Consider the following 14,085-nt stretch of genomic DNA (forward strand, 5'->3'; position numbering starts at 1 on the left):
GTGTGTGCATCCATCTGCATCTGCAAGCAACTTTTTTTGTGTGTGTCTCCGTGTGTGTGTGTGTGTGTGTTGTGTCTCCTACCCGGTCCTCCTCTCACTCCCTGGCTCTCAAATTCCTCAGACTTTAGAAGTTGAGACAAAGAATTTCCAGACTCTGGCTGAGGTTCAGGTCCATGCAGTCTGCCTGGAACAGTCTGGGCTGGGAATAGTCCAGACTCTGTGCTCAACTTTGTCAAATGTTTGACCCCTGCATCTCAACTGAAGCCTCCTCTGTGCCCACCATCGCTAAGACTGTTTTGTTTTTTTACGGCTCGCGGCTGTTCCACAGAGGGGGGGGGGGGGGGGGGGTTGCCGAGATGAGGTCTGCACACAGAGGAATGAGAGACTGATAATGATGATGTGATGCTGAATAGTGATGCTGCCAGGCGTCCGTGCAGAGTGCCATCAATATTTTAAAACGTTTCTTATGTTTCCTTGTGTCTGATTGATGTCATCAAAGTGTCCTGTTGTTGTCGTCCTGCGCTTGCATCGCTCTTAGCCTCTCACCTCACCTTCTCCTTCCGTCTGTCTCCACAGATCAGAGGCTAGATCTAAACAAGCTGAGTCCCAATGACAGTGACACAGTCCGAGGCCAGATAGTAGGTGAGTGCGTGAACCTTACACACAGACACACACAGACACACACACATTCATGAACTGATTATGTTATGAAATGAAAAATTATCTTCTTCTTCTACTTCTTCTTCTTCTTTTTCTTTTTCTTTTTCTTCTTCTTCTCCTGCTCCTTCTCCTTCTCCTTCTCCTTCTCCTTCTCCTTCTCCTTCTCCTTCTCCTCCTCATGTTCACAAAGTTGCTCCTCGTCTTGTTGTGATCCTGAAACTTGGGAGCAGCATCTGTCTCCCTTTTGGCAAATTAATCCAAGCACTGGGGTTTTGAATCGGACAAGCTTTCCCAAAAAAAAAGCCACCCGCTGGTATTTATTACACCAGAGATCCAAAGCCTGCATTTCTGTTTTCAATGAACGGCCCGATTTTACAGAATACATTCTCAACATGGAATTATTTTACTTTTAAATTATTTTTTATTTTATTTTATTTTTTTGTATTTTTGGTCGCCGCCATAATGTTCTATTGAAAATGCCAAAACATACCTATCATATCATATATGGGACATATATATCTAAGAATATTAGCAACAATCTACCAGTCAAAAGTTTGGACACACATTCTTATGTATTTTATTATTATTTTTTTTTAATCTTACTACCTCCTACCCTTTTGAGTAATCTAAAATACAAATCAAGAGAAGGTCTGCGCAGCAGGTCTAGCTGGCCCTGACTGGCCCACCACTGCCAGCACCATAATCTAGTGATGTCTGCTAATGTGCTTGTTCTGTGCATCTGTGTCCCATGTGTTCCCTGCAGTGAGCTTGCAGTCCAGGGATCGGATAGGCACAGGAGGCCCTGTAGTGGACTGCAGCAGACTGTTTGACAATGATCTTCCAGACGGGTGAGTGTCGGGGGGAGATCGCTCAGTGTGTGAGAGCGTAGTGATCTTATGGAGAGATGATGGCTGATCTTGGGGCAACCGCGGTGAAGAAGTTCTATAGTTGAAATTTTTAACGCAATTTAATGTATTTTCATTGTTGTGTTTTTAATTGTATGCTTTTTTTTTTGTATTTTATCTCTGCTATTTTGTATTTCATTTTTTTCTGTAAGGCAACCCTAAGTGTCTTGAAAGGCACCCTAACAATAAAACAAAATTAGTATTATAATAATAAAAAATATTTATATTAGTGTTGTTATTGTTATTATCATTAGTATTAGTATTAGTATCATTATTATGTAATTACTGGGGTCGTGCTGTTTAAATAGCGTGAGAATTGAATACAAGAATTATTTTTTTACAGTTTGTTTATTGACTTTTCATTTTAATGAACATACATTCATACACTCAAAGAACAAAAACCCTTTCACCCCCCCCCCCCCATCCCACCTCCAAATAAGAATGGCGGTACATGAAATGTACACACAAATATGAATATGCATGCAAAATACTTTCAATTCACTCAACTCAACAACTTCCCATGCAATGTAACAGGGTACCAGCTTCTTCCATACATTTGATGCAACAGTCAGGAGATGGTTCAGAGTTGCTTATTATATATATGTGTGTGTGTGTGTGTGTGTGTGTGTGTGTGTGTGTGTGTGTGTGTGTGTGTGTGTGTGTGTGTGTGTGTGTGTGTGTGTGTGTGTTCCCAGCTGGGAGGAGCGGCGGACGGCGTCTGGAAGGATCCAGTACTTGAACCATATCACTCGCACCACGCAGTGGGAGAGGCCCACCAGGTGAGCGACGCCATTGCAGCCCACACTGACTGAAAGCTAAGAGTTGTTTTAATCAAAGTGCGTCAGGCACCGACTGGGGAGACTCTACTCACAAATCAGCAGATTAAACACGGTTCCCGTTAGTTTAAATCGTGTCGTGTGAAACACTCGGTTCTGGTGAAGTCGACCCGGCCGGATCTGATGGAGGTTGTTTGCGGAAGTGGAAGTCAGAATTCAATGTAGTGCACTTCATCATGCACTTCGCTCAGTGTTCATGTTAACGGGACAATCTGATCCCTCAGTTTGAAAATTCAATCAGATGATGAAAAAACAAAACAGACTGTAGTTGGGCTTCTCAAAGGAGCCTTCAGACACTGTGGCATTTAATGACATGGACCAGGCATGGAAGTCAGAGTGCTGAGTGCTGATCCGACAATTGAGGGTCTTATTGTTTCTTCTCTGTCAGTGTTTTATGATTGATTTTCCCAAATCTTTTGCACTAAAAAGGTCCAGTGTGTAAAATTTGGGCTGATTTATGATTTTTATATTGGTAAAAAAAAAATTACACACTGGACCTTTAATTTTTTACGTACCACGCGTGCATCCTGTCTGTGCGTTTCGGAGGCGTCTGAAGAAGTTCTTTTCATCCATTTTTCCAAACGCTGTGTTTGCAACGAGGTTTTCCTCTCACCGTCGCACCTTCCTGTCGTTTCACTCCATTCCTTCGACAAACACCACCACCGCTTCCCCTCCGTTGGTTCTTCCTCCTCCAGGCCCGCGTCGGAGTACTCCAGCCCCGGCCGGCCCCTCAGCTGCATCGTGGACGAGAACACACCCGTCACCACAAATGGGGCGACGCCCACCACAGAGCCGCCGGCCAGCAGCAGCGACCAGCGAGCCCAGGAGCGCCGGGTCCGCTCACAGAGGCACCGCAACTACATGAGCAGAACCCACCTGCACACCCCCCCAGACCTCCCGGAGGGATATGGTTAGCACATTTAATTAATTAATTAATTAAATAAATAAATAAATAAATAAATAAATAAGAAAGGCATTTAAATGCTTCATAGAAATGTGACTCAACAATAATGCTGATTTGTTATCCAGAATATAAATTTGGCTGTGAAGGCCACTTTGTGTGGAACCACCCCTTAAAATACATGAAACTCTTGACGGCCTTTGTATCAGCAAAGAAACAACTTCATTCTGTTTTCCTATTTGAATTAGTCACAAAAAGCAACGAGTTGTTTGTAAACCTTTTGATTGGTCCGAACTTTTGCCTTCATCAACTCCCTCAAAGTCTGCTGCTGATGAAAGAAGCTGGTTCAAAGCTGGTAGAGGGTGCAGGCTCCGTCATGCAATGATTTGTTAAAAAGAAGAAGCTTTTTTTTTTTACTGCGCTCACTGGGAACCATTTAATAGTGTCGCTAGGTACCTCATTCAATTCGATTCCGATTCAGAGGGCTACGATGCAATTAATCGCAATTAATCGAGAATCGCAATTTATCACGATTCATATAAATATATATATATATATATATATGTGTATATATATATATATATATATATATATATATATATATATATATATATATATATATATATATATACATACATATATATATATACATATATATATATATATATATACATATATAAATCATGTGCAGTCGCACATGAGTTCCAGCCTCATTAAAAAAAAAATGTTTTTTTTACATGTCATAATCGCGATTAAGCTAAGAATAGTTTCCCCCCCCCCACACCTATTAATAGTGCAATGCTTTGTTTTAATTCCCAAGCCGTCTCTACTAACGAGTGTGACCCCCTAGTTGCTGAGTGCGCCAGCTGATGTGGCGGGCTGCTCCCCACATCCGTAGAAAGATTCTGAAATGCTAGCTGTTCTGTGCGATCAAATGGGATTGATTTCGCCATGAAGGCCCAGCTGTGATCGCTCACCCCCCGCCCCCTCCTCCTAATCTGCTCTTCAGTCTTTGCAGAATAAGGAGCACTTGTGTAAAACATCATCCCATTGCCACATGACTTAATGGAGTTTTGTTTAGCCTCACAGTGGGATTGCAAACTGCACTTTTAGACACTAAAATTAGAGGCGTAACTTTATTTTCCTGTGCCGATGTGTCAGTGCCACTGGTGCTCACGGGACCAACGGGTGAACTTCTGCGCTGTTCTGACCTCCTCTCTCACCTGCACCTCCTCCTCTCTGACTCTTACAGAGCAGAGGACTACGCAGCAGGGCCAAGTGTACTTCCTCCACACTCAGACGGGCGTCAGCACGTGGCACGACCCCAGAGTGCCGAGGTAATCCCGCAAACACCTTCAAGAATTCACTTTTCTTACTGTGTATTTATTACAGCAGAAATAATTTCCATGGGTTTGTGTGCCTCTGACGCAGCTAAACCTTTTGAAAACGCACACAAAAAAATCTCTCCAATCTCAACTGTTTAATGCTATTATTGGGATTCATAAATATAATAGATATAATAAAATATACATTTATTATTATACGCTCTCTCATCTGTTGCATTTCAGAGACCTGAGCAACGTCAACTGCGAGGAGCTGGGCCCTCTGCCCCCGGGCTGGGAGATTCGCAACACGGCCACCGGGAGGGTTTACTTTGTGGACCACAACAACCGGACCACGCAGTTCACCGACCCCCGCCTCTCCGCCAACCTGCACCTGGTCCTAAAGTGAGTACAGGGGGAGCTGCAAACTACGGGGCCGGGCCAAGAAAGTTATGGCCAAAGAAAATTGGACAATATGGATCATTTTTGAGCCGCGGCAGATTTTTGACATTGCAAAAGAAATCCAATAGCGCACCACCAAAAACCAACCAATAATATTATAAAGTGACAGTTTTAGCCTCATAATCAGTGGGGGTCGGACCCCCCTACCCCTAATTAACCCATGGGACCCACTGAAAGCCTCAAAGCAAGATTTCAGGGGGGTCTCATGAATTTTCAAAAAACAAAAACAAAAAAAAGTATATTATTGTCACCAGTGGTCACTAAAATGTCTTTTAGATCACCCTTATTCAATAAAATAAAAAAATCTTCAATAAAATCTTCAATATTCAATAATATTCAATAAGAATATTCAATTAAAAAAATATGCAAGATGCATTTTGAGGAAATTTAAATTTCGGAGGATCGGGACTCCGCCACACAAATATTGACAGGTATTTTGCCCACTGCTAATGATTTATAGTCTTCATTTATTTCTACTCACACAGTGTGAAACCTGGGCCTGTGCAGATGCTCACAAAGCTGATATCATTGGAGGCAAAAGAGGCTCACATTCATTTTAAAGCACAGTAGTCACTCCACAATGGAATGTTATTATTCTTTTTTAGACCAAATTAGTAAAATTGGATCACAATTGGTGGGAAAACACTGACATAAGATAATAATGAATACAGCAAAGAGATTGTATTTTCTCACTGTGTGTTTGTTCCTTGTGTTGTTTACAGTCCAAGTCCCAACGGTTCCCGAGGAGGCAACGATAGTCAGAACGTTAGGTAAGATTCTTCCAAGTCCTCATGGACTCAGACATGCGCGTAAACAAGAACACAATCCAGCAGACATTCACAGCCTCTGCGGGGGTGGGGGCGGGGGGGGTTTGGTCTCCTCTCAGTGTTTCAGTGGACGTTCTAACATTGGGGCTCTTATTTTTTTCTAACTCCAATAGAATAGAATAGAATAGAATTCTTTATTGTCATTATGCAGTTAGTACAACAAAATGTAAAAGTTCTGCCTCTCTGTGCGGAGTTTGTATTTCCTCAGAGTGTCTCTGAGGCCACTCTGCTTCCCTCCCTCAGTCCAAAGACGAGTTCACTCAGCGAGCTTTACTGGCAGCTCTGAATCGGCCGTAGATGTGAGAGTGAATGGTTGTTTGATTCTGCGCGGCCCTGCGATAAACTGACGACTTGTGCGAGTGTGTGACCCCCTCCTTCAGCCCCAAGACAGCTGTGACACCCCCCCGCCCCCCATCCCCCACTCCCACCCTGGCCCCAACCCCTAGATGTAGGATGAGCCTTGATAGAAAGTGGATGGATATTTTCCCGCCTCCTGTGGAGTTTGGTCAAATGAGCATTTGAGTAGCACACAGTTTGCACTATATCGCTCATTTTGGCCAGTCAACAAGTAACGCATTGGACACAAGGGAGTTCTCTGTGTCCTTAGTCCCAGTTGGGTGTTCCAAGCTAACAAGACCACCAGAAGATCACCCAGTTGATGCCTAATTAAATAACAATATATTCATTACATATTCAATAATTCAATGATAACTGTGTTTGTGTGAACTAAGAATGTTAACAATTAATCGGTTATCGATTAAATGTTGATTAAGAATTTAATCGAATAATTAAATTAAATTAAATTGGTCGCAATTCATTTTAAAAAATTAACACAAGGTTTTTTTTTTGTTAAATGGTGTGGTGTTAACCTATATACCTAGAACAAGTTACTTTAAAACAACTTCAAGAAAGAAAAAAAAAGTTGAATCGTGAGCCATTAGAAGTCAACTTAAAGTCAGAGGATAATCGTTTAGGGTGTTTTTTTTTCTGTTCTCTAATGTGAAAATCGCTCACATTGGACCCTCAACATTATTTTAGGGTTAATAATGGGTTCCTTACACATTTTTCAGTGTGAAATTTAAGTTCTCAGGAAAAATCGCCGCATATCAATTAATCGTTAATCGATCGATAAGGTCAATCAACAAACGATTAATGAAGTCATCGATAATTTGCATCCGTTGTGTGATCACATGTTATATTATATGTTTGTTTTAAATTGGCATCTACCCACCATGTATCTACTAACAACAACACTCAAAGAGTCTCTTTTCTTTCTATGCGGCTGTTGAAACACATAAAGTGCCGCCAGAGCTGCCGCTCTGCTCTGCTGGGGCGCTGAAATGCTTCTGTCTGAGCTCATTGATCCGATCTGATCTCCGTGAAGATGGGGATGCATCCGGCTTTGCGTCGTCCCGTTCCGATGGATCACAGAATGTGTGTGGGGGGGATTTTGCATTGACTTTTATCCCCTGCCATCTGAAATCACTTAGTAGCTTGAAACTTCACAGAGGCCCGGCTCCTGGCCTGTGTTTGCTTTGAATGTACGGTAGCACTAGTCGGGGAGCCCAGATATATGTGTATATGTATATAAGGGTGTGTGTCTGTGTGTGGTAAGCAGTGTTGGCGGGTAATCTATTACTGAGTAATCCACTACTGTAATTAAACTACTTGTTTGAGTAACGGAGTAATGTAACGGGAGTACTGTGGCAAAACGGGTAATTTTTTCATGATTACTTTATCAAGTAACGATTCCATTACTTTTCTGAAATATTTTGCAAGCTAAAAATGTCTCATTATCCACAAAATGTCTGAAATTTAGAAAAACGACCAAAAACAACGATGTCACAGGTTGACGATGCAACGTCATTGATATGCGACGACGCAGCAAAAGAAAACCTAAACAGCAACTGCGTTTGTAGCTGGAAATACCAACATTGTTTTGAGATCATCTCGTCTAAATCAAAGAACGTTAGTTGTACGTTTTGTGCAGGAAGACTTTCTCCACTGTCACTTTATCTCTTTTAACTTAAGTAATTAGTAATTGATTACTTATGAAACAAAGTAATTAAAGAATGAATAGGTTACTTTTTAAACAAGTAGTCAATCATCTGTAGTTGGATTACTTTTATGGAGGAATCCCAACAACACTGATGGTTTTATACATTAAGTGCAAAAGACTTTTTTCAACGATTCGCTTAAAATGTGTAAAAACGTGCTTTAAACGTGCTTTTTTAAGGCTTGGCTGTAATTCACCAGATTGCAGTTGCAGTTTCAGCGCTGCATGCTCTGATTCTGGAGCAGCTCCTTCATCTGCGACAAAGCTCAGGAAAAGATAGCGGTTACTGTGAATTTCACTCAAGTCATCTGCCTTTTATCAAGTCGGGGATTTTCAGTTTCTCGGGCCGTCATTTTACAAAAATGTTTTGCCTTTATGTGCGTCTCCATCAAAGTTATAGTTTGGTACCGTTCCGATATGCTACACGCACTACCTGCGCAGCCAGACATCGGTTTTTAATTTTTTTTAACTTTTCTTTTGTAATATCCTGTTGGATTGAAGCCCAGCTGATGGCCGGGGTTATTGTTTGCGAGGTAACTGAGACCTTGTCTGGTTTTCAGTCTTGAAGGTTGGGCTGCCTCGAGTACGCTTGCATAAATAGTAACTCATTCCTTGTGTCTTTATTTGACTCATGTGCTTCTTGTGAGTCCAAAACCTTCTGAAATTTGTGATTTTGATTTTTTTCAAGACACTAATATGAGCCTTTTGACATGGCACATATGCAAATTCACTAAGAAAATTAATGATGCAGGTCTTCCTTCCTCAAAAGTCATTAAATACACCAAGACAATTTGAGACAAGGAAATGATGTAACAACCCCAGACAGGGTTTTTCTTTTCTTTTCAAGGATAATGCTTAGCAGGAACTACATTCCAGACATCCCCTGCTGAGCAGAGTGATTTCAGAGGGCATGTTTAGTGATCAAAACAATACGTTTGTTGAGAAGAAGCCAGTGTCTGGTCATGGTTGCGATTGTGGTGGAAGGCGATGATGATTTATGGACTAACCAAAACCCAGGACCTTCTTTATTTTCAGGCAGAAAACAAGTCAGTAACTCCGTCACTGTCTGAGGTGCGCAGCGTCGCTCCGCCCAGTAGTTTGGTCAAGAAAGTCGTTAATGCTCTAGACATCAACTCATTAGTCTCAGATGGGAGGAAATTGTCATTTTTTTTGGAGCACAGCAGGGTGGGAACAGGGAAGGAGTCAAATCTACTGCAATATACTGCAGCAATACTGTTTGGTTTGAAGTTGAACTCATTTCAAATTCTTTCAGTAAATGAGATGACTGTGTTTTGTGCTAGTACTAAATGAAATCTATACAAGCATCAAAACTTGATGACTGCATTGAGCGCCTATGAAAGTTGGAATCTCATTTTGGAATGATTTGTTGGAAGTTTTCCACCTTTTGAACACCTCAGTGATGTCATCAGTTAAAAGTGACTTGAGTACCTGACTGACTCACTTTGATTGTTGTTAATAATTCTTCGGGGGGGGGGAATGCAAAGTCTGCTTACAACCATTTGCAGGAAAGAAATATCATTGCAAATGATGCTTTGGTGAAGGTTTTGACAGTAACCGGTCTGCAAAAGTAACCTTACTTATATATATATATATACATATATACATATATATACACACACACACACACACACCCATTTACAGCAGTAATCAGGAAACTGGCGAAAACAGAAGTGCCCCACTAGACTTGCGCGCAGAGCCTTTCCACTTAATTTTCTGTTTTGACTCACTTCATTTTTATTCACAAAAGCTTGTCTGCATCTCTGTCTCTCTGTCTCTCTCTGTCTCTCTCTCTCTCTCTCGCTCTTCCCTTGCAGTCGTCAGAGCCAGCTGAAGGAGCAGGTTCAGCAGGCCCTGGTGTCTCCCAGTCAGCTGCCGGAGGAGGCCGAGTGCCTCACGGTGCCCAAGTACAAGAGGGACCTGGTGCAGAAGCTGAAGATCCTGCGCCAGGAGCTGTCCCAGCAGCAGCCGCAGGCTGGCCACTGCCGCATCGAGGTGTCCCGGGAGGAAATCTTTGAGGTAGGGGGCCAACGGGAAAGCTCAGTCACATCCTGAAGATGAAGACAAGTGAACGTTATGAGATAAAGGAGAAAACAAAGGAGAGAAAATACGTCATATTCAGTTTTATAATGTAAGACCAAAATCATGTTGAGCACCCACTTTTGTTGTCTGGTCCAGTGAAGGTGTTGGCTTTCCAACTCCTGGTCCACCACACCCACTTCCCCCGTCACTTGAGTTCCTTTTGGGCAGGAGGTTGCAGGGCTTTTGAAAGCGGCAGCACCTGCGGCACACTGCGTGACCCTCCTGAAGTATGCACTGGAATGTGCTGGAACAGCTCTGTCTCTTAATCTGAGCCGAGACATTTTTGTTGGCTGATCCCGACATGAGGGAACAGTGCCGGGGCTGCTGGGTACACAGGGCTGCATTCGCACCAGGTCATCAGTTTTCAGGCCTTTTTCTCTCAACGTGTTTTTTTTTTTTTTTTTTAGATCTATGTTTTGTTATTATATGTTAATTATAACCTGCCCAGTCTACTTTAAGTTGACCCCGCCTCAAACTCTGTGAGCCATCTGCTCAGGGAATGAACATGCGTCCTTCAGTGATGTACTCAGTCCTACTTAAATGAATACATCTCATAATACCATCCATATAACACGGCAGCTCCAGAATCTATACAAAATCACACTTGCACCTTAATATAGGCCAATCAAGCAACACTTCATTTCCGGAGCATTGCAAATCAATAAGCTCACATTTGCAATTAAAGTCACGTTCAGACTGCCCGCCAAAATCCGATTTTTAGCCAATCCAGATTGAAACCAGTTGGCTCTTTTGTAGTCTGAATAGTCACAAACCACATGAAATCCGATTTTTGCAAACTGGATTGAAACCACATTCGGGAGGTCGTTTCAAATCGCATTTGGACAGATACGTCTCAGTGTGAACAGCTCCAAACACACACTGTAACGCAATGGAGCAGACAGAAGAAGTCGAAAAACAGCAGTCCCTGGACAGAGGAGGAAACTCATTGCCACTCATTGAGATAGCTCTATAGCCCTAAAAATCAGATTTCAGAAGGAATCGGATTTGAATCGGATTTGCCTGCAGTCTGAACGCAGCCAAAGAGTAGGAAAGTAAGATCACGGTTACTGTCAAAACCTAAGAAATAAAATAGATTTTTAAAGAGATGAGAGCAGTTTGAATAAGTCTGCCAAAAGTATGCGTGTATAATAAACTGCAAATTTTCACATTTTCATATGAAACACCAAGAGACGAGATGAAAATAAACTGTTTATCGCACAGTGTGAGCGCACAGGAACCTGACCTTTTAATTCTGAAGGCCTTAACCACAAGCAAGCTGAAATATGATTGGACAAAAGCTATACTATGATATACAACACTGGAAGCAGCACAACCAAGTGGATATAATATGGCCTGAAGAGAACAGTTAATGGAAAATAATTGTACAAAAAAAAAATGGCCACTCCACTGTGTTAGTCACTGAGGTCTCAGCTTTGCAACACGGATCATGTGACTGCTCTAAAAGTACATCTCACGTCAGACTCTTAACAAATAGTCTCCGGACTGGCAAAAAATGCAAACAAGAGCTTACCATCCGCACGTACAGAATACTCTCATCCTTTCACCAAGTGTTTGCCATTTGAAAGTTTGCCCAGCCTTTGTTTGGCCTTCTTAGAGTTATGCTGCAAACAGAACAACGTTACCAGGATGCCTTTTGCATCAACACCCAGTGACGTTTTGCCTCACTGAGCTTTTTTTTCCCCCCCTCTGTTTGCACCCACTCTGCAGGAGTCATACCGACAGGTGATGAAGATGAGGCCAAAGGACCTGTGGAAAAGGCTCATGGTGAAGTTCCGGGGAGAGGAAGGGCTCGACTATGGAGGAGTAGCCAGGTAAGATGGCGGGGGGAAAAAAATAGCTGATAGCTATTGCAACGCACACATATGTATACATTATTGGGTATTTTGAAAATTTCTTGTCATCGCAATATCAGCCAGTGCATGATGTATATCTTAAGAGAACTGCTTCAGATGGATTACTACTGCTCAGCCACCCTAGTGGTTGATGCTGGTAACTAGGGTGGCAGGTGAACGTGTAGCACTAAAATAAGATGTAAAATATATTTGGGGCGCATTAAAATGAGAATCTATTTTGACTTGACTTTAATTGTCTGAAAATCGACTACGGCAATTTGGGTTTGTCAAATATTGAAATCTTTATTCTCGTTTCCTCAGTATCTACACACCGGATTCAAACATTGCATTTCTAACAGAGGAGTAGAAAAAAAAGAAATCACACATTCTTATAATTTAACACAATTGCACATTTTTTTTGTAGAAGAATCTTTGTTTTCAAAGTTGTGGCTGCATCAGAAACAAACAAACAAATGCAAATGATTAAAAAAATAACAACTAAATGATTTTAGGTGACTGAAAGGAAAATACTGTTGAAACCCTGACAGTAATTGTGCAGACAATATATCACAAACGCATAGCGTGTCCAAAAACTTATGTATAGCAAAGCAGCACTGAACAGTGTAGCCCAAATAACTTCTTTGTACGGTAGTTTGGATATTAAAGGATGCAATGAACACACACACACACACACACACACACACAGAGTAGTGCACATATCATCCATAAAGTTTTCATGTCTTCACCCGTGTGATTGATCTCCTCCTCCTCCTTGCTGTGACGCGCAGGGAGTGGCTCTACCTGCTGTCCCATGAGATGCTGAACCCCTACTACGGCCTGTTCCAGTACTCCCGAGACGACATCTACACGCTGCAGATCAACCCGGACTCGGCTGTCAACCCCGTGAGTTCGTGTTCTGGCCTGCACATAAAATGGATTTTTCTTCTCCCGTATCCTGCGGCGTAGTTGTGTAGAGGTCTGTTTGTACTGTGACACTCCAGAGTGGCTTTACTCAATGTGACGATGAGTGTGATGGTGAAAATACCTTTGAATGGAATTCCAATTATGACTTAAGGTCCGAAAAGATGTCGCTTATCAAAGGCCTACATTTTGCTTTTTCTTTTAAAAAAATAAAAATTATTGTCACAAACATTTACTGGAATTAAAAAATCGATTTTCACTAAACCAATAGACAGAACAGGGTTTGAGTTTACATCTCATCACACTGCTCATGTGGAGTTCATTATTAGCCGTCTCGCACGGTCTAGTCTGCCTCCTGATCTGGCGTTTCTTACGCAACATCTGGGTTATTTAACAGCTGTGCGCTCATTAACAGATGAGGTCATGGCTAGACTGTCGTGCTGTTTGTCTGTTTATTGATTGCAGCCCGCTGGGATCGTTCAGTCCGTCACGGCTGTGTTGCTGTTAAATTAGTTTTTTAATTTTACATTGTCTGGTGTGTGTGTGTGTGTGTGTGTGTGCGTGCCCCTCCCCCGTGCCCACCCTCAATAGGAGCACCTGTCGTACTTCCACTTCGTGGGTCGCATCATGGGCATGGCGGTGTTCCACGGCCACTACATAGACGGCGGCTTCACCTTGCCGTTCTACAAGCAGCTGCTGGGGAAGCCCATCACCTTGGACGACATGGAGTCGGTGGACCCCGACCTGCACAACAGCCTCGTGTGGATCCTGTACGTACAAGACGCACTCCAACACATCAGTGTGTGCAGTGACTCGCATCCCAGAATTCAAAAACAAGAACGGAGGATCTGAGTCGAATTGAAATCTCTCAAAATATTTTTCCTTGTTTGTTAAGTAAATGGTAAGAGAGTTCTTTGATGAGAGCGCCCCCTACAGGGCTTACGTATAGACGAACCCGGCGAAACTGACCGGAAGATGACAAGTAACTGGCAGCAAAACCCTTATTGCTCTGTGTCAGGGGTCGGGAACCTTTCTGGCGAACGGAGCCGAAAAGAAAAAATCAAATATTTTAAAAATAATTTTCGTGAGAGCCATACAATATTTATTATTCTTAATTAGTAACTCTTAATACAACTAAATACAGAGATTTTCCACGTCTAACCTCCGTGCCTCTCCTCTCATCTCCCTTTTCCCACTGTGTCTTTGTCTGCGGTGCGTGGGGGCAACCATGCTGGCATCAAA

At 42.3% G+C, this 14,085-nt stretch overlaps 1 protein-coding gene across 1 annotated transcript in view; it reads left to right on the plus strand.

Annotated features, from left to right (window-relative positions):
- Window positions 1-14,085, plus strand: part of smurf2 (SMAD specific E3 ubiquitin protein ligase 2) — a 46,450-nt gene that overhangs the window by 27,244 nt on the left and 5,121 nt on the right. The window contains exons 5-15 of the mRNA XM_076032518.1: window positions 577-642; window positions 1,424-1,508; window positions 2,261-2,344; window positions 3,097-3,311; window positions 4,555-4,639; window positions 4,871-5,029; window positions 5,809-5,856; window positions 9,805-10,006; window positions 11,798-11,901; window positions 12,711-12,825; window positions 13,435-13,613. Of these exons, the coding sequence (XP_075888633.1) occupies window positions 577-642; window positions 1,424-1,508; window positions 2,261-2,344; window positions 3,097-3,311; window positions 4,555-4,639; window positions 4,871-5,029; window positions 5,809-5,856; window positions 9,805-10,006; window positions 11,798-11,901; window positions 12,711-12,825; window positions 13,435-13,613 (1,342 nt within the window). The remainder of the gene's footprint in view (window positions 1-576; window positions 643-1,423; window positions 1,509-2,260; window positions 2,345-3,096; window positions 3,312-4,554; window positions 4,640-4,870; window positions 5,030-5,808; window positions 5,857-9,804; window positions 10,007-11,797; window positions 11,902-12,710; window positions 12,826-13,434; window positions 13,614-14,085) is intronic.

The sequence above is a fragment of the Nelusetta ayraudi genome, unplaced genomic scaffold (assembly GCF_046127955.1).
Source record: "Nelusetta ayraudi isolate G7.1 ecotype Tasmania unplaced genomic scaffold, CSIRO-AGI_Nayr_v1 ptg000034l, whole genome shotgun sequence".
Classification (NCBI taxonomy): Eukaryota; Metazoa; Chordata; class Actinopteri; order Tetraodontiformes; family Monacanthidae; genus Nelusetta; species Nelusetta ayraudi.